The sequence below is a fragment of the Talpa europaea genome (genome assembly GCF_964194135.1).
Source record: "Talpa europaea genome assembly, chromosome: 5".
NCBI classification, from domain to species: Eukaryota; Metazoa; Chordata; class Mammalia; order Eulipotyphla; family Talpidae; genus Talpa; species Talpa europaea.
In genome coordinates this window covers 102043814-102064751 of record NC_140071.1, presented here as the reverse complement: position 1 = coordinate 102064751, position 20938 = coordinate 102043814, and the positions used below count along the sequence as shown (strand labels likewise).

At 36.2% G+C, this 20938-nt stretch overlaps 1 protein-coding gene across 5 annotated transcripts in view; it reads right to left on the bottom strand.

The window, feature by feature from the left end:
• Positions 1-8604: 8604 nt before the first annotated feature.
• The window catches only part of ANKRD17 (ankyrin repeat domain 17), a gene marked incomplete at both ends in the record, with an annotated part of 144430 nt that continues 132096 nt past the window's right edge, over positions 8605-20938 (bottom strand). For all 5 annotated transcript variants that reach the window (XM_084233291.1, XM_084233292.1, XM_084233294.1 and 2 more), the window contains 5 exons: positions 8605-8664; positions 9920-10084; positions 10476-10654; positions 11128-11376; positions 15133-15330. In XM_084233291.1, the coding sequence (XP_084089417.1) occupies positions 8605-8664; positions 9920-10084; positions 10476-10654; positions 11128-11376; positions 15133-15330 (851 nt within the window). The remainder of the gene's footprint in view (positions 8665-9919; positions 10085-10475; positions 10655-11127; positions 11377-15132; positions 15331-20938) is intronic.

The following is a 20938-nucleotide window of genomic DNA, read 5'->3' as shown; positions in this document are numbered from 1 at the left end:
AAAAATCTTGTAGCATCCCCTTCAGCCTTTCCTTTGGAATGGTGACAACAGAGTCCTGAAGTACGTGCTGGACACCACGTTAGTGGCCTGTGGGTATTGGTCAGTCCAGAAGTTTTCACCTCTTCTTCACACCTCTGTTCCAACCACATACAATTCTTTGAAGGCGTTCTTCATTTCTTCAGTAAGTAAAGCTGCTTAAGCTCTCACTTTCCTTCGACCTTTGATCCTCTCCTTTCCAGTATACTTCCTGAAACCATCAATGAAGTGAGGTAGAGCTGCAGTTGCAGGAGCCATCAGGGTGTGGCAGAGACTGGTGGCTGCTGAGGTCAGGTGCTCCCCCTGCCCTGAGTGGGAAGGAGTGTTGAAGGCCTGTGCTTTCCTCAGCAGCTTTGAGGAAAAAGAGAGCAGCAACTGTCTTATGGAGGCTCCCCTGTAACGATGCAGGTGCCTCTCTTTTTCTCTCACCTCTTCCTAATAAACCTGTCCTTTGGGGCCTCCTAGGTAGCACAGGGGTTAAAGACAGAGCTGTTAAGCTATCGCCAGCCAGTGCAGCATGAGTTCCATCCTCAGCCAGCCAGGAAGCAACCCACATGGCGCAGCAGACCTCTCAGGTCTCACCCGCTGCTCCCCTCAGCAGTGTATATTTAGTAGATCTGCCTGTTCTGCTCCCCACTCTGTCTCTGGTGAATATTCTCACACACACACACACCCCCGCCGCACCTCTGGCTTACACCCCGATTCTTGTATGCATAAATAAGTAAATCATTAAAAAATAAATAAACCTGTCCTTTGAAAATGTAAAAAAAAAATCTTATGGATAAAGTACCATCTTGTGACTTGAGGGAAGTTATCCCCGGCAGCGTGGTGAAATCTTTACTAGAACTTATATTTAGCTTTTATAAGTTGTAAAGCTTGAACAGCACCATCATTGGGTGTCTGGTAAAAGGAATAGGACAATTCTACAAGTTCTAGTTTTTAGTTTTGTGTACACTGCAGCAGCAAATAAACTGGAATGACTTGGTGTTTCCTCACAGAATGGTCACCACTTGACCTAGAGATCAAATTATGTTGTGTTAATAATATGTTGATTTAGATAAAGAATCCCCCAACAAATGTTAATATAATGTCAAACTGCAGCTACTGTTCTTGCTTCATTGTGCAACTATCCAGGGGGACCAGAAATTCACCTCTCTGGATTCTGGAAATCAGCTTCTTTAAAAACTGATAAATCCATACAAGAAATTTTAAATGTGTGTTTAAACACACATCCTAATATATGCTCTACATAGACATTCCTTTTGTTAAAAAAAAAAAGTCAGGGGCCTCCCTGGTGGTGCGAGGGGCTAAGACGCAACCTATGAAGCTATCCACAGCCTCTGCAGCATGAGTTCGATCCCCTGGCTGGCCAGGGAGCTACCCACATGGCGCAGCAGACCTCTCCTGTCTTGCCTGCTGCTCCCCTCAGCAGTGTAATTCAGTCAATCTGCCTGTTCTGTTACCCACTCTCTCATCCCCTGCAGCTCTGGCCTGTACCCCAGTACTTGTATGCATAAATAAATAAATCTTTTAAAAAAGTCAACTAATTCCTTTATTCGTTCGTTAACAAGTAACTGGTTGCTACCAAATAATTCATTTAAAGTGGAAACAATTTCAATTTAGAATGGAAATATCTTCTAAAGAGTGTGGGAGTAATAAAACAACTTCCAAGCTGCTGCACTCCTCTCCTTCCAGAGAACTGATGACATTGGGAATTGACCGATCTACAGTAGCATGTTGCTCAAGGGTACTGAACTTTTAATATCTAGGCGAAAGGAAGTTGATAAAAAGATAAATTCTGGGCCTCCCTGGTGGTGCCAGAGGTTAAGCACAGCACTGTGAAGCTATCTGCAGCCTCTGAAGCACAAGTTCAATCCCTGGCCAGGAAGCAACCCACATAGTGCAGCAGACCTCTCCTGTCTCATCCACTGCTCCCCTCAGTAGTGTATTGCAGGCAGTCTGCTTGTTTTGCTCCCCACTCTGTCTCTGGTGAATTCTCACAACCCCTGCACCTCTGACCTGAAAATAAGTTCTAAAACTAAAAATCTGTAGTCACTGTTGATCTAATCTAAATCAATTTTCAAGCTAGTTTTCAGACCACTTTGACTTCCTTCTGTGGAGCTGCCTCAAGGGTCAAGGCTGGGACCACCTTAACAGTGTGGGTCTACCTTTTCTGCTATTTATTGAATCATGTATCTTATTTTAAAATTTTCATTTTTAACTTAAAAGATTATGATCTAAATAAAATTTATGCATATTTTTCTAATTTCATGTATATATAAGATTAAGATTATATTAAGATTCCTTAATTCATATGGAAATTATCAGAATTTGCTATTTGGTAGAGTATGTTGGGTATTTGTCAATTAGAAAACACAATACAAAGGAGTTAACTGTAATGTGTATGTGGTGGTCCTATAGTATTGTGATAACTGTATCACTTTCTCCCAAATTTTAAAAATATGTTTGATTTAGGGGTATAGACTTACACCTCCTCAGATGTAAGTTACCGCACCTTGTCCACAACGAAATAATCCTCTGCCATAATCCATTGGGCTCCCTCCTCCTCTTATTCCCCACCTTTTCCTTCCTCATTTGGTACCCTCAATTCTAGAGAGATTATAAGGGTTTTTTTTTTTTCTGTTCCTGTTGTTTCTCTATATTCCACAATAAAATCATTCAGCATGTCTTTCTCCTTATTTTGACTTAATATAATCTCCAGTTCCATCCATGTTGTCCAAAATGGCAAGATTTTTTTTTTTAATTACTGAGTAGTATACCATAGTGTATATATGCCCCAAGTTCTTAGTCATCTTCTCTGTCCTTGGGTTAAGCTTAGAATCTTTTCAGAACTGCTAGGGTAAATAGTATCGCAATGCATTTAGGATTGCATGTGACCCTTTAAATTAGTGTATTGTCTTTATTCAGGTAGATACCTAAGAGTGGAATTGCTGAATCAGCAACCCTATTTTTAATATTTTGAAAAACCTCTATACTATTTTCATGGGAACTGGACCAGTCTGAAATCCTACCAACAGTATATGAGGATTCCTTTTTCTCTACACTTCTCCAACTTGTTTCTGGTCTTTTTGATAGTTCATTTTCAAACGTGTAAGGTAGTATCTGATGTGGTTTTGATTTGCAGTTTCCTGATAGTGATATCAATTTCTCCTATGTCTCTTGGACATCAAAGAAGTGTTTAGTTCTTCTATTTTGATTGTTTTTTTTTGGTTGAGTTTTATGAGTTCTTTATAGTTATTGGATATTATTAGCCCTTCGTTATATGGATGATGTTTCCATTTGGTAAGATCATTTTAATGAGTTTCTTTTGATGTGCCTAAGTTTTATAGTTTGATATCATTCGTTTATTCTTGCTTTTGTTTCCCTTACTATTGAAGAATTCACACAGACACCACTGAAGCCTATGTTCTGGAGTGTTTTGTCCATATTTTCTCCTGTGCTATGTATTTTATGGTTTCAGATCTTTCATACAAAGTCTTTAATCCATTTTGAGTTCATTTATGTGTATGGTATGAAATATTTAATTTCATTCTCTTATATGTTGCCATCCAATTTCCTCAACACTAGTTATTGAAGAGACTTTCCTTTTTCCATAACTTGTATCATGTGAGCTGCAAACTACAGTATAAAAATGGCCTTATACATAAACCAACCCAAATCATGTCAAGTCTAACACTTTACAAATTAACTTGTGCAACACAGTATAGTACTGTTACCTCGTTAAACTGTTTTTTCCTTAAATATATGGGAACTATATATTAATTTTCTTTCTGTAGCTTCTGAAATTCTTATTCACCATGGTGCTGAAGAGAGGAGTGGAGTTCAAAATTTGAATACAGGCTTTTATATATAAACTTTATGTATAGTAATCTTGAGTTCTCAGTGTACACAGTGCCTTTTGAGAGGTTTGACTAAAGAAACTTTAAAAGGTAAATTGTTTTTGTAATAAGTGATCCCTTGGAAACAGATTTAGGTTTCTCTTTCTCATTTAAGGCATTACTTTTCATAACTACCTAAAATTTTTTTTGATCTCTTTAATGACAAAATTCTCTAATATGGTGTTTCTTAAATATTGAACAAACTTTGCTTTTTTACCTTTCAAAACTTTAAATTCACTTAAAGGTAGAAGTGTAATACAAAAACATCTTACGAACATCTATTAGTCCTGTATTTCAACATTATAAAGGAATTCTCATTTATGTCAAAGATATAGTCGTAGTTTTTCTTTATATTCTTTTTAAAAAGATTTTTATTTATTTATTTATACAAGCATTGGGTACAGTCAGAAGCGTGGGAGGGTGAGAGAATTCACCAGAGCCAGAGCGAAGAGAACAGGCAGATTGACGAAATACACTGCTGAGGGGAGCAGCGGGCACAGCAGGAGAGGTCTGTCGCAATATGTGGGACCCTTGCGGGTAGCTGGCAGATTGAACCGGTGCTGCAGAGGCTGCAGGCAGCTTTGCAGCCCAGCGTTCAAACGCTGCGCCACCAGGGGAGGCCCTCTTTATATTCATTTTATATTTTCTTTATATTCACTTACCCAGAAGAGAGTGATTTTTTCAATCAAGGTGTGTTAACACACTAAGTCTTATTAAAGCTCTAATGGTATTATCCTAAATTATAGTCACCTAAGTTAATGTTGTGACATGTTTAAATAAGCACTTATTAATATGTACGTGTGTGTGTAGAATCTCTAGAGATTTAGGAGCTTCCAGAATTTATAAAGGATAAATTAAGTATACCAAACTATACTAAATGACATCTGAATAAATACGCTTGTGTAAAACAAAAATGAGCGAATGGAATACTCAAATCTGTATTATAGTAATTTGAAACACTGAACTGGGGCCTCCCTAGTAGCACAAAGGGTTAAGTCTTAGCATTATGAACCTATTGGCAGCCACTGCAGCACCAGTTCCATTTGGGTCTGGGTGCTAACCCAGATGGCGCAGCAGACCTCTCCTGTCTCGCTGCTCCCCTCAGCAGTATTTCAGTCAGTCTGCCTGTTCTGCTCCCCACTGTCTCTGGTGAATCCTCTCACCTCCCCGCACCTCTGGCCTACACCCCAGTTCTTGTATGCATAAATAATCTTAAAAAAAAAAAAAAACAGAACATTGAACTGGTTTATCTTTGAATTTTAATCATTTTGAAAGAATTCTGATTTTAAAATTCATTATTTAAAAGAAAGTTTGGGAATGTTTAAATGTCCTGTAATGCCAGATCTACAGGAATGAATGCTTGCTTCTGTAAAAAACAAAGTGAAATATATTTAAGAAGTCAGATGATCTGGTGGCGCAAGAGGTTGAGCACTGCATTATGAAGCAATCCGCAGCCTCTGCAGCACAAGTTGGATCCCCAGCCAGCCAGGGAGCAACCCACATGATGCAGCAGACCTCTCCTGACTTGCCCACTGCTCCCTTCAGCAGTGTATTTCAGTTAGTCTACCTGTTCTATCCCCCACTGTCTCTGGTGAATCCTCTCACCCCTCACATCTCTGGCCTGTACCCCAGTTCTTGTATGCATAAATAAATAAATCTTAAAAAAAAAAAAAAAGATCTGAAGAGGTTTTGTGATCTTGAGTTTTACTGTTTAGTCTAACAATGTTTATTAAAAATAGTGAAACAAATAGTGTGCAGATAACTTATGTGTATTTAGTTAATCTGTGTTAAAGATAAAATAGTATTTTCATGAAAAACAAGATAGGGCTAGTGGGTAAATTATCCCCATTTTTCTTGAGAAAAATTACTGTATAGTAATTCATAAAAAAATAGTGTTCAATTATTAATAAAATGATTTAAATTTTACAGTTAACAGGAAACAGAGGGGGGAAATATCTTTCACATTAATACCAACATCAATTTTTGTGCATGTTAGTATCTGCTAAAGTGCATGAAATGGTGATTCTGCTTTTGGGACTGGCAAAATCATTTCTTAAAATGGAATGGTTGGCACAAACAAATTACACAGTAATTATGGGATTTTAAAAAAATATTTATTTATGCATACAAGAACTGGGGTACAGGCCAGAGGTGTGGAGGGTGAGAGGATTCACCAGAGACAGAGTGGGAAACAGAACTGGCAAATTGACTTAAGTACACTGCTGAGGGGAGCAGCGGGCGAGCCAGGAGAGGTCGGCTACGCCATGGGGGTTGCTTCCTGGCCAGCCTGGGATCAAACTAGTGCTGCAGAGGCAGCGGACAGCTTCATAGGTTGTGTCTTAACCCGTTGTGCCACCAGGGAGACCCCGGGTTTACTCTTATCTATTTTGAGATTTAAGGTAAGAACTCACCCAGTGTTATTTCCAAGAATTAAGTTACTTCTTAAAAGAATAAATGAAATCATTGTAGTCTGCGATTACACATACCATTCACTTTCAAAGAGTGAGGGAAAAAGACCTCCGTGGTCTCAAGATTATTATTTTTATTGTTCAAGTAAAAATGCACTGTATTACATCTGAAATATAAAAAATGTATTTGAAAAATGTTCCTAGTACAGACTTCTAAAACCATGGTATTGTACTTAACAAACCTGATCTCAAAAACTAAATAAGGATAATTCCAATCTATAGCTCCCTGTCCAATAATTTTAAAATCAAGAAAATATAGGCGTTTCTTTCCCCTGATTCCTTAGTAAGACACCTCATGTACTGTAATAAATATTGGGTAGTATCTATTATCTAGCAGAACTATCTTAATTAAAAAAAGCCCAAGTAAATATAGGAAAGTAAGCAAAAAGTATAGGATAGTGGCAAGTGTCAAATATAAAATACTCCATGTTAATAGCATTATACTCCCTAGTAAAGTGCTATAATTTTTTTCATTGCTATGTTATCGGTAGTTATCATTTAGCTTTTCCTTTAAATGTGGACATAGCAATTATGACAGAAAAACAAGTTTTATATGCCTTACAACTACCTCCTAAGAAAGTGTGTTGTTTACAAATTTCTACATATGTTTGGGAAATCTTTTTAGTCTTTATTGAGGCTACCAGAGTAAGAAATCATTTCACTTACTTGAATTGAAGAATCACACTGTTAGCTCTATGTTGTATCTGAATTTTACTTTGTGTCATCAGTGTATTTGTTAATTAAAAAAAAAAAAAGAAAGACAAAATGGACGTATACATTACTTCACTCTTAAGCTTACTTTCTTTTGTGTTTCAACCATATAATTTATTTTTCCATACGAGACAGGGTAGGACACATTCTTCTTCGATACGTTACTGTTTATTGTTTCAAGTGAACGGAATAGATAAATCCCACTGTGTAGTTTAGTGTGGCCTTGTATCTTATATAAACAGGTTAAATGGAGTCTTCATAATGTATTCTGTATATGCATATATCTACCATAAATTGTCTCAATGACAAATGCAAAATTTCCTTTTTACTTGGCCCAAGTTAGCTGTTGATCCCTTTCACTGATAATATACAGGTGTAGAGAACAAGAAGCCTTTAAAATTGAAGGAAAAAAGATATTTTCCACTAAATTACTGAAAATTGGAATTTTTATGTTGACTTTTGATGATTGAAAAGCCAATGTTAAGAATCAATATTATCCAATATAAAATAGTACACTGAATTGTTTAATAATAAACAGTATATTAAGAGTTTGTATATGCTGACTGGGAACCAGTGGTGGCTTTTTAAACCTTCAAACTAAACATTTTATGGTTAGAAGAAACCAGAAGTGATGATGAAGGTGTTCCATCTATCAGTAGCAGCCATAATAATAATAGTAAAAATCTTGACAGACTTATTTCACGATCAGCAAGGGAATTTTACTGGTATTAGTGGTAAAGGCGAGGAGAAAAAAGAGTGAAGTATATTAGTTTTAAGAGTGTGAAAAAGTTAATAAAAAGACATGGAAAAGTGATAAATTTGTTCTATATATTCTTGCTGCAAACAAACTCAAAAGAGGGAAAGACTGGTATTTTAAAAGTCAACTTGGGGAAACATCTCTGATAATGACCATTGTTTTTGCTTTATATAATTACACAAGCAGAAAAGTTATGCTTATTAATAGTTTAATGTATGAAGGAAACATCCAGATTTCTGAATATGAAGGTACATATCTCACATTAATTTAAGTCTACGTAAAGTAGAGCCTCTATACTGACATATTGAAATTTACTTTCTGCTTAGCCTCTTGTTATGTAAACAATTGTACATTTATTTGCCATTCTAAAACCTCAGGATCAAGTTTACATAATTTTGCTAATTTCCGTGTTTGCTCAGAAGCAGTTTACAGTACTAAAACCAACCAGCCAAAGAATAGCTTCAACCAAAAGTTATGTCCAAAGGGGAAGAGGGAAAGAAAAAAAAGAAAAATGGTAAGAAAAAAGCTAACTAAGGTAAAACGGATGATGATGGGGAATGGGCAGTCACAAATGTTCACAGAAAATAGGTCAGTTAGTAAGTTCTTCTGCAAAAAGCCTACACACTTCAGTCAAGCACATCAGTAGAATGATTTGGGAGCATAAATTTTTTTTCGGCCACTTGTGATTTCCTCTGAATGAAAAGGAATCTGCAGGTTAATAAGCTGATCCTCATCAGCCAAGCTGGTTCATATGCACACTGTTCATGTGAGGTGCCCAGGGTCCAGTCCACACCTATGAATGTAGAGCATGGCATTTATTAGATATATATATAACATATATTAGATTAAAACAAAACTTTTAAAACGAGATGCTTTAAATATCCATGGACTAAGCTAAATATCATTCAATTTATAACATACAGTAGTTCTTCTTTATACATAGGGGATATGTTCCAAAACCCCCAGCAGATGCCTGGAACCACAGAAACTACCAAACCCTATATATCCTTTGTATTTCTCTATACATATAAGCCTATCATAAAGTTTAACTTATAAACTAGGTACAATAAGAAAGTAATAACAATAATAAAATAGTACTCTAAAAATATACTATACTAGGGCCTCCCTGGTAGCGCAAGGGGTTAAGACGTAATCTATGAAGTTCGATCCCCAGCCGGGGAGCTACCCACATGGCGCAGCAGACCTCTCCTGACTTGCCAGCTGCTCACCTCAGCAGTGTATTTCAGTATATCTGTCTGTTCTGCTCCCCACTCTGTCTGGTGAATCCCCTCACCCCCCACCCCCGCACATCTGTCCTGTACCATAGTACTTGCATGCATAAATAATCTTAAAAAAAAAAAGTACTATACTAAAAGTTATGTGAAAGTGGTCTCTCTCAAATGTCTCTCTCAAAATGTCTTATTGTATATCTTATTTTATATATTTTTGAACCATAGCTTAATATAGCTAACTGTAGAAAGCAAAACCACAAGAGGGACTACTGTACTAGCAAATAATGAAAGGAAGCAATGATAAACTTTCACTTTTGTTTTCTTATCTCTCCTCTTATCCCTCAAATAGGATCTAATTTATTATCATTTTTTAGTATCATTATCTGAGTACATATAGATTAATGATTTAAACTCAAATATATTAAACATATACCAAAAATATGCTAAATATACTACCATCTCTGAATTTTTAAGTTATAATAATTATATACTGCTTTGACATTTATAATACTTTCAAATAACCTCGTGATGGGCCTTATACCACTAACAAATTTTGATGTATGAAATTACATTTTGAAACTTAAAATCTCATAAACTTATCATCTGTTATCCTATGCCTTTCACTACATTTTAGCTTCAAATAACAACGTTTGGTGTAATTTTCTACATCCCTCTGTTGTATTTCAGTTATATTAAATTTCCTCAATGCCCATATTTACCATAATCTCTCACTATTCTCATGATTTACATGTTATCATGTTTTTCTTGATGACCACATAAACACTAAGTAAATGTTCACTGAATGACCACCCTTACCGTTTGAGGGCCATTATTTTCTGTGGAGCTTGAAACCATTTTTATCAGGGAGTTCCAAGAGGGGTCCGCAGCATGAGGGCCATTGAATATGGGTCCTCCAGCACCATCAGGGATAGGTGTTACTGGAGGAATCATTGCATTCCCATACACAGAAAAAGGCATACCCTTAGAAAAGGAGAAAACAAAGATTGCTTACATTCAAGTGACTGCTTACTTTTCCCAGTACTCTATAGCCTTAAATTTGAAATTTGAAACTTTATCTTATTTTGGAAAAGTGTACATTATCTAGAAAACATAAATATTATTTTCTATTATATGATTTCTTTTAGCATTAGATTATAATACCTAAGCCTACTATAGCTAAAATGTTTTGTCAAACATTTCTCTAATCAAATGGGATGAAATCACAACTAACATATTTTAGCAAGATTTTGACTTACTGCAGCTGAACACCCAGCATGATTTCACAAATGAGTATTCACCCAGAAGTAAAGTAAGGCTAATAATAAGAAAAACATTTAGAAATAATGTTAAGTACTTATTTAAATCACCTTACCCCAACTTTAGGAAAGTCCATGTATCCTGCAGGAACATGCTGATGGAATGTACCAGAAGGAGTTACAATTCCTGTACTTTCTCGCTCAAGTGCTTGATGCTGTGAAAACACTCCTGGATCAGACATTGGCCTATGTATCATAGGATTTCCCATCCCAGGGTTACACCAATCTACTTTGTCTGAGAGGGGAAAAAAAGACAAAAAAGAAAGAAAGAAAGGAAAAAAAAAGCAGTGATAGTTAAAATCAAGTCTGCAAAATAAAGTGTCTTGTGTATTTCTGTCTAATAATTTCCAATTTCATTGTGAATTCCTTCAAAGTAATGACCTTTTATATATTTCTATGTTTGTAGGTAGTGATAAAATAGCCTAATAAAATAATGAACTCACCTAGTGTTAACAAAAAAGTAAGCTTAAAGCAAAGAACCTTAATTAACACGATGAAATGAAGACTGCTGCATTAGATTATTTCCAGAAAGCAGTGATTTATGGGAGATTTCATGGAAATAAACAAAGTTTCTAAACTCTTTAATAAAGGATTATCAAAACAAGGAAATATGAATTTAAGTATTTAAAGAATGGTTATAAAGTTAATTACTGCTTATAATATAAATGAATAAACTTAATTTCTAGTAAACAGATTAGCGTGTCATACCTTGATTACCACCAATCCCTTCAAAGGACCAGATGCCACTATGCCCTACTGATGTGGACAAATTACTCCCAATAACAGATGGAGCTGATGTTCCAGTTTGTCTGATACGTGCAGAACGTTCAGTCCCAATGGGGACAGGAACTTTTCTGTCCTGAGAGACATTGCTGGGCTTTTCTGATCCTAATGGTACTGAGGAGGGGGCAGGAGAAGGTGCACGAACTCCAGAGGATACTGACTGTGCAGGAGAATCTAGAGAAAAGAGATTTTGAAATTGTATAGCGGTCATTTGTAGAGCATATAATTTTATAAAATCAAGTATCAACTTCTGAAGACACCCTAAATATGTATTCTTTGAGGAAAAATAAAAATATGAAAATAATTTTAAATATTAAGTTATGCAAATTAATATCTGGCTAAACTTCAAAGACTTAAGTTTTTTAATTTGACTCAAAATTTTTCCTTTTAGTTATGTGATAGTAGAATGTAAAGATGTGAATGCTGCAACATAGTCAATTATATATGTCATAAGTCAGTAATTGTTAAATTATCCCTTGATGCTCAATAAAACAAAATACCAGTGCAATGAGAAAATGTTTAAATTAAAAAACAAACAGGAACAAAGTGGAAGTGGGGAAAAAAATCAGTGATTGTATTGGAAATTCCCAGTTTGTTTCTGGCAAAGACCCTGGTATATTATTATGAAAAAACTAAAGTGATTCCAGGTATATAATAACTCTGGGAAATCTACCTTAATACTAAGAGAAGGCTATTTTATCTTGTGGGTATTCAACAGAATAAGCTTTTAGAGGGGAAAAAAATCTATATAAAATGTTTTAGGACAACTGCAGATATTTGACTAGAAACCATTAATTAGATAATATTAGTAAATTAATGTTAATTTATTAGCTATTTGATAGTGGTACTGTGGTTGTTAAGAAAATGTCTTTATTTTTAAATGATGCAAGTTAAAACATCATTTGAATCTTCAAATATTTCAACAAAAAAGCAAATAAAATAAAATGGACAAATTGTCTTTAAATACATGGCTGGTTCTTGAATTATTAAACATTTTTGTATATTTAAAAAATTTTTGAAACTTTTCACAACAGAAATGTTGTTTTCACTGATGTAGCAGTGAAAGCAATTTTAATGGCATCGATTATATTCTGTATCAATAACTAGCAATGTATCAAGAAAACCTAACCTATATTATAGGCTGCATTGTTACAAAGAAACAATACTTTTCAATAAAAAAATCAAATAAACATAAAACCCAAAAAACCCTATCATGAAACCTGTGGATAAACAAGGTTTATTGTTACATTTTTTTGAAATGTATCTAAGAATTTCTGAAATTATTACACATTATATATAGTAATATCAATATTTTTTAATACTTAAACATTCTGAGAATCCATTCTTTGTTCATGATTTTCTACCAAAAAGTCTGAGGTTACACATTCCAGTGAGCAGTTATGTTAATTTTTTTTTAAAAAAATATTTATTTATTCATTTATACAAGCACTGGGTACAGTCAGAAGCGCGGGAGGGTGAGAGAATTCACCAGAGCCAGAGCGGGGAGCAGAGCAGGCAGACTGAAGTACACTGCTGAGGGGAGCAGCGGGCGGCAGGAGAGGTCTGCGCGCCATGTGGGACCCTCGCTGGCAGCCGGGGATCGAACCGGCGCTGCAGAGGCTGTGGGCAGCTTCACAGCCCAGCGCTCAACTGCTGCGCCACCAGGGGAGGCCCAGAACCTATAAATTAAAACTGTAAGACACTTTTAAAATAGAATACAAAAAGAAAAAGAAAAAGAAAAAAAAAAAATCTCTGTTCCTGGATTGAAAGAATTAACATTGCTAAAATGGCCATCTTTCCCAAAGAAATATATATATATTCAATACAATACCTAATGACGTTCCACTGGCATTCTTTAAAGAATTAGAATATACAATATTGAAATTCATTTGGAACCACAAGACCCCAGATAGCTAAAATGATGCTAACAAAAAAGAGGAAGAGTGGTGGTATCACACACTCCCAGACTTCAAATTATACTACAAAATAATAGTAATCAAAATGATATAATACTGGAACAATAGATACAAGCCAATGGAATATAATTGACAGCCCAGAAATAAACTTGCAAATCTGAGTATACACTGCAGAAAGGAGTTTCTTAAACAAATGGTGTTGGGCAAACTGAACAGCCACATGCAGAAAAAAAGGAATCTAGACTACTATCTCACACCTTATACAAAAATTAACTTACCAATACATTAATGACATGGATGTAAGAACTGAAACCCTAAAATATATCAAAGAAAATAGGCAAAACATTCCATAACACTGGCTTCAGTAATGTCTTTGGGATTTATCTTCAATAACTTGAGAAACAAAAGAGAGTATAACAACTGGGACTATATCAAACTAAAAAGCTTCTGCACAATAAAAGATATTAACATTAAAACAAATAGATACTCATATCTGGAGAAAATATTTGCAAAAATACATCTGACAAAGGGCTAATATCCAAAATAAAGAACTCAAGAAACACAAAATGAGAAAAGTTGATTCAATTAAAATATGAACATTAGACACTTCTCCAAAAAAAGACACACAGATGGTCCTCAGACACCTGAAAAAATGCTTATCACCACTTCTCATCAGAAAAAGTATATTAAAACCACAATGTGATAGCATCTCCCATCTGTCTAAATGGCCCATATTATAAAGACCAGAAGCACCAGTGTTGGTATGGAGAAGGAGGAACCATTTGCATACTGCTGGTGGGAATTTAGACTGGTCTAGCTCTGTAGAGATACAGTATGGCAGTTTCTCAAACTAATAAAAATATAGATATAACATATGACTTAGCAATTCCCACTACTAGTTAACTATCTAAAGAATGCCAAAACAGTAATTTAAAGGGGAATATGCATTCCTATGTTTACTGCAGTCCTATTTATAATTACTAAGCTATGGAAACTACTTAAGTGTCCATGTAAGAGGAGATTATAAAAATATATATATACACAATAGAATACTTACTCAGCTATTAAAAAAAATAGATGAATCTTGACATTTATGACAATGTGGATGGAACTGGAGGGGATAATGTTAAGTGATGTGTCATTTATAGGTATAATATACAGAAATAAAACAAAGTGTCACATAAAACTAAAATAATAATAAACCCTAGAAATCTGACTGTGGAACTGAAGCTAAAAGATGGGAAGGGGAAGAAGGGATAAACAAAAGAGAATGGGGACAATGGACTATAGTGGAGGGCTGAAGATGCTTTGGTAGAGAATGTGGGGTGGCGACAAGAATCTGAGGAGGTGCCTTTCAATCAGTGTTGCAAACCTGATACCTCAATTAAAAACAAAACCACCCAAAGTAAATGCAAATCAATGGGTGTTACAATAGGATTAAATTTTTTCTCAAAAACAAAAATAAATAAATAAATAAAATAAAAGATTCTCCTTAGTAATAAACAGTACTGGGGCCTCCCTGGTGGCCCAGGAGGTTTGAGCTCAGCACTGTAAAGCTGTCCACAGCCTCTGCAGTGCGGTCCCCACCGGCCGTAGAAATATCCACATGGTGTGGCAGACCTCTCCTGTCTTGCCCGCTGCTCCCCTCAGCAATGTATTTCACTTGGTCTGCCTGTTCTGCTCCCCGCTCTCTCTCTGGTGAATCCTCTCACCCTCTCGCATATCGAATCCTCTCACATATCTGGACTGTACCCTGGTTCTTGTATAAAAATAAATAAATCTTAAAAATAAATTAATAGTCCTATGTAGGTTTCATAAGCAGAGTTTGATTTCAATAATTTTAAAACCTGGAAATTCTACCAAAATCCTTCCCAGTTTTATAGATTGCCAAAAATACATACTGAAATTTTAATGGTGTTTATAAGTTAAAAATCCCAAAGTAAAAAAATATAAACCCCTTTATTTTTAAGAAAGTATATGCAAATTCTTTTTATGAAGTACAGTTAATACTCACCATTTGATGCTGATGAACATGGAGTCAACAAACTTAGTGGGGAAAAATGTTGTCGGTTAAAGTTAGCAGCTGCGGGTGCTCCTCCAAGGGGTGCCCCAGGTCCATACATTTGACCTCCTGAAATGTTTGAGGCAAAGTTTCCCAAATGTGTAGAAGAAGGTGTTACAGAACCATATGGCGAGTCCATATTGACAATACCTATAATGTAGAAGATCATGATAATTTATAATAGTTATACCCCCCAAATTTTACAAAATTTAAAATTTGAAGAGGTTCCAAATATATCCAGAAATATTTAAATTTTCAAAATAATTACTCCTTATTCATTTCAAGTCCATTAACCCATCATTAGTGCCCTTATTTTATAAAAATAACTATAAAAAGGAATTTACTATTAAGGAAAATCATTTCATATTTAATTTTAAAATTTGCTCTTTTATTGGCTATTATAGAATACATGTACATTTACAGTAATATCAATATTGAACTTTGACAGAATTAATGGTCGAGTTGTATAAAAACGTATCTTTAACAAACTTAAGGGGAGAGTGTTGAATAATAAGCAAAAACACAAAGGATTTTTAGGACAATGAAAATATACTATTTGATACATTAATGGATGAATACAGTTCACAGACAATTCACTCAAACCCATGGAAAGTACAACACCAAGGTGAACCCTAATGTAAGTTATGGACTTTGGTGATATGGTTATGTTAATGTAAGTTCATCAGTTGTCATAGAGGTACCGTTCTGGTGGAGGATTATTAATATGCAGAGGCCATGCCTGTGTGTGGGCAGAGAATATGTGGGAAATCTATACTTTGCTCTTAATTTTGTTCATGTACTAAGACTGCTATTAAGAAATGTCTTTAAAATAAAAAATGGGTGGGGCCTCCCTGCTGGCACAAGGGGTTAACACACAACCTATGAAGCTGTCCACAGCCACTGTAGCATGAGTTCGATCCCTGGCAGCACATTAAAGTTTGATCCCCCGGGCTGGCCAGGGAGCAACCCATACGGTGAAGCAGACCTCTCCTGACTCACCCGCTGCTCCCTTCAGCAATGTATTTCCGTCAATCTGCCTATTCTGTGCCCCACTCTGTCTCTGGTGAATCCTCTTACCCCGTGCACCTCTGGCCTGTACCCCAGCTCTTGTATGCATAAATAAATACATCTTTAAAAAAATAAAAAATGGGGAAAAAAGTTAACTGCAGTATCATCGTATGATGATTTTCTGATGCTAAGCACCCTAACTAAGTGGCCATGCTTTCCTTAACCAACATGAGAAAACCCCATCATTGAGTGTGAGGTTTAAAACATCACTGATATGGGGCCTCCCCAGTGGTGCAGCGGTTGAGCGCTGGGTTGCGAAACTGCGCGCGGCCTCTGCGGCGCCGGTTCAATCCCCGGCTGCTCCCCGGCCACCGAAGGAGGGTCCCACATGGCGCGCAGACCTCTCCTGCCGACCCCTGCTCCCCTCAGCAGTGTACTTCGGTCCTTCTGCCTGCTCTGCTCCCCGCTCTGGCTCTGGTGAATTCTCTCACCCTCCCTCCCGCGCTTCTGACTGTACCCAGTGCATGTATAAACAAAACAAACCAGCAAACAAATAAAAAATAAAGCATGCCTCTATTAAAAAAAAAAAAATGTTTAAATAAAACATCACTGATATGGATACAAAATCAACATGCAAAAGTTAGTAGCCTTCCTATACACAAACAATAAATCTGAAGAAGAAGAAATCAAAGAAACCATCCCTTTTATTATTGAAACAAACAAAAAAAAAATCAAATACTTGGGAATAAATCTAACAAAAGAGGTAAAGGACTTATACAAAGAAAACTACAAAACACTGTTAAAAGAAATAGAAGAAGACACAAAGAAATGGAAAGACATCCCCTGCTCATGGATTGGAAGAATAAACATTATTAAAATGGCCATCCTACCAAAAGCAATATACAGATTCAATGCTATTCCAATCAAAATTTCAATGTCATTCTTCAAAGAAATAGAACAATTATTGATGAAATTCATATGGAATCACCAAAAACCCCGAATAGCCAAAGCTCTCCTGAAAAAAAGAGAAGGGAATGGAGACATCACACTCCCAGACCTCAAACTATACCACAAAGCCATAATCATCAAAACTGCATGGTATTGGAACAAGAACAGACACACAGAACAATGGAATTGAATAGAAAATCCAGAAATAAACCCACAGATTTATGGTCAACTAATCTTTGACGAAGGAGCAAAGAAAGTTTGTTCAATAAATGGTGCTGGGAAAACTAGGTCACTACATGTAAAAGAATCAAGCTTGACTACTACCTCACACCATATACAAAAACCAACTCAAAATGGATTAAAGAACTAGACATAAGACATGAAACCATAAAATACATAGAAGGAAATATAGGAGAAACACTCCATGATATGCACATCAAAGACATATTTACAGACACATCACCCAAAGCTGGGACTACATCAAATTAAAGAACTTCTGCACAGCAAAAAAGACAATAACCAAAACAAAGAGAAACCCCACCGACTGGGAGAACATTTTTGCACCCAACACTAATGATAAAGGACTGATCACAAAAATCTACAAAGAGCTGAGGAGACTCAACAAAAACAAAAAAAATAATCCAGTCAAAAAATGGGCAGAAGAGCTAGAAAGAAACTTCTCTGAAGAGGAAATGCAAATGGCCAACAGGCATGTGAAAAAATGTTCAACATCACTTGTAATCAGGGAAATGCAAATCAAAACTACCATGAGATACCATTTTACACCAGTGAGAATGGCACATATTAAGAAAACTAGGAACAACAAATGTTAGCGAGGTTGTGGAGAAAAAGGAACTCTTCTGCACTGTTGGTGGGAGTGCAAACTGGTCCAATCACTATGGAAAGCTGTGTGAAGATTTCTTGACCTACTAAACATAGAGCTTCCATATGATCCAGCAATTCCACTCCTAGGTATTTACCCAAAGGACACAGAAACATCAATTCCAAAGAGCACTAGCACCCCGATGTTTATAGCAGCACTGTTTACAATAGCTAAGCTTTGGAAACAGCCCAGATGCCCAAAAATAGATGACTGGATCAAGATGTGGTACATATACACCATGAAATATTACTCAGCATTCAAAAATGATAAACACATGCAATTTGCAGCAACATGGATGGCGCTGGAAGGGATCATGCTCAGTGAAATAAGCCAGAAAGAAAAAGAAAAATACCGGATGGTCTCACTCATAGCAGGAATCTAGAAAACCTAAATAAGGGACCAGGAAAAAGAATAACTATAAGAAAGTGAAAATCAAAATCAACAAACAACTATGAACCAGAGACACTCTAGTGAGGGGCGGGGAGGGGAGAGATTGGGGTCAAAATAAGGGGGTCGCAATTGTATGGGGAATATAAAAATAAAACTTATAATAAAAAAATAAATAAAACATCACTGATATAATATTCCTGCCAAAAAAGTTTGAATGTAATCACGGATTGAAAAAACATGAAAATGAAATGTTGGCCATTCTTTATGACAATCAGTCTCTCCAAAGAAATCCATGTCAAGAAGAACAAAGGAAGGTGTTAAGATATTTTAGATGGGGGTAGATCAGAGACATTAAGATTCCAAATTTTAGATGGGGGTAGATCAGAGACATTAAGAGACCAAAACAATGTATAAGCTTTATTTATTTATTTATTTATTTATTTATTTATGCATACATACATACATACATACAAACAAGCACTGGGTATAGTCAGAAGTGCAGGAGGGTGAGAGAATTCACCCGCGCCAGAGCGGGAAGCAGAGCAGGCAGCAGGAGAGACCGTGTGGGACCCTCCTGTGTGCCATGTGGGATCCTCCTCCGGTGGCCAGGGAGCAGCCAGGGATCGAACTAGTGCTGCAGAGGCTGCGGGCAGCTTCGCAACCCAGTGCTCAACTGCTGCGCCACCGGGGAGGCCCTGTATAAGCTTTTATTAGACTTTGGAACAATGTAAGAAAAGAGAAGACACACTCAGGTATAAAGAATGTGTTTAGGATAATGGTACTGTATACTGAATGTCATTGCTAAAATAATGTTAATTATCATAGGCTAGTAAGAGTGGTGTAGCTGTGAAGGCAAATGTGCTTATTTTGGAAGATGCATGCTGAAGTATTTAGGGGCAAAGTATCATGTTTGAAACTGACCTCATGAATAGATAAAAGATGGCAAGGAAAAGGAAGGACATAAAGAAATAGAAGTCAAAGAAAGGATGAAGAAGGGAGAGAAAGACAAGAGAAAAGGGAGTGAGTGTGGGGGTGCGGGGGAACACCAAGAGGAAAGGGGAGAGAAAGAGAATTTGAAAAGATGTAAAGATGAAAAGATGCAAAGATAGTAGGAAGATGTAAGTGAAGGACCATACAGTGTTGTTTATTCTGTTCCTTAATTTTTTTTTTTTTAATAGAGGCATGCTTTTATTTATTTATTTGTTTGTTTGTTTTGTTTATACATGCACTGGGTACAGTCAGAAGCACGGGAGGGTGGGAGAATTCACCAGAGCCAGAGCGGGGAGCAGAGCAGGCAGACTGAAGTACACTGCTGAGGGGAGCAGCGGGCGGCAGGAGAGGTCTGCGCGCCATGTGGGACGCAGCCGGGGATCGAACCGGCGCTGCAGAGGCGGCGGGCAGCTTCACAACCCAGCACTCAACCGCTGCGCCACCGGGGAGGCCCTGTTCCTTAAATTTTTAAGTAGTTTAAGATTTTCTCAAAATAAACCACACAAACAGATCTGAGTTTAAAATATAAGTGTTCAAATTATTTACATTAGAAAAGTTAGTTAAGTAAAGAGAAAACTGTGGCACACAAAATCAATTAGAAAAAGTGAAGAGAAATGAAAATTAGGATCTGGAAGAGATTTGGGGCTGAAAAAGCAAAACTACAAAGACAGTAATAAGGATTTGTGGTTGACAGGGATTGGGGAGAAGGGAGATGAGAGATGAGACACGGTATTTTCAGGGCAATGAAACTATTCTGCATGTGTCACTTTAGTGGTCAATACACAACACAGTGTATATGACAAAAAACACAAAACTGCATTCAACAAAGAGGAGGATCCCTAATGTAAACTATGGACTTTAATTAATAATGGATCAACTATAGCAAATGTATCATATTCCCCCCAAAATGCTTCTTATGTAATATAAAAGAATATTATAACTCTAAATAACCCAAGTCTCATTGGACTCTCAACTTAAACCTCAATGCTAATTTTGGCTCTACTGAATTGTACATAAACCCTTCATCACCCTAATAGAGGTAGTCCTGCTTTTGTACCTTCAAAAAATAAGAAATACATTCCTTTTCCCTGAATCTTAATTTTAGTCTTTCTCAACCTATTATCTAGATTTACATTTTTGAAAAGCGCAGTATTTTCACTAAATTCCAATTATTATAAAAATAAAAAAGCATTTCCAATGTATTAGCATATGATGATCTTTTAAAATCTAGATTCTACTGTTTTAGTATTTGAGAGAAATTGTTTTTAAAAAGTACAACATAAAACATTTCCGTTAAACTCCATGAAAAATATTTGCTCAGCGTGTTCATTACATTCTATTTACATTATAGAAATAAGTAGATGTAAAATTATTTCAAAGCAAAAAGTCATAAAAAAGAAGCAATCACTCCTAACCAGAAGATTTTTAAATCCTCTATAAAAATCACCACTGCCCAACAGAAATTTCTGATAGTGGATGTACTTGATATTTGCACTGTCCAATATAGAACCTACTAGCCAACAATATGTACTTATTATG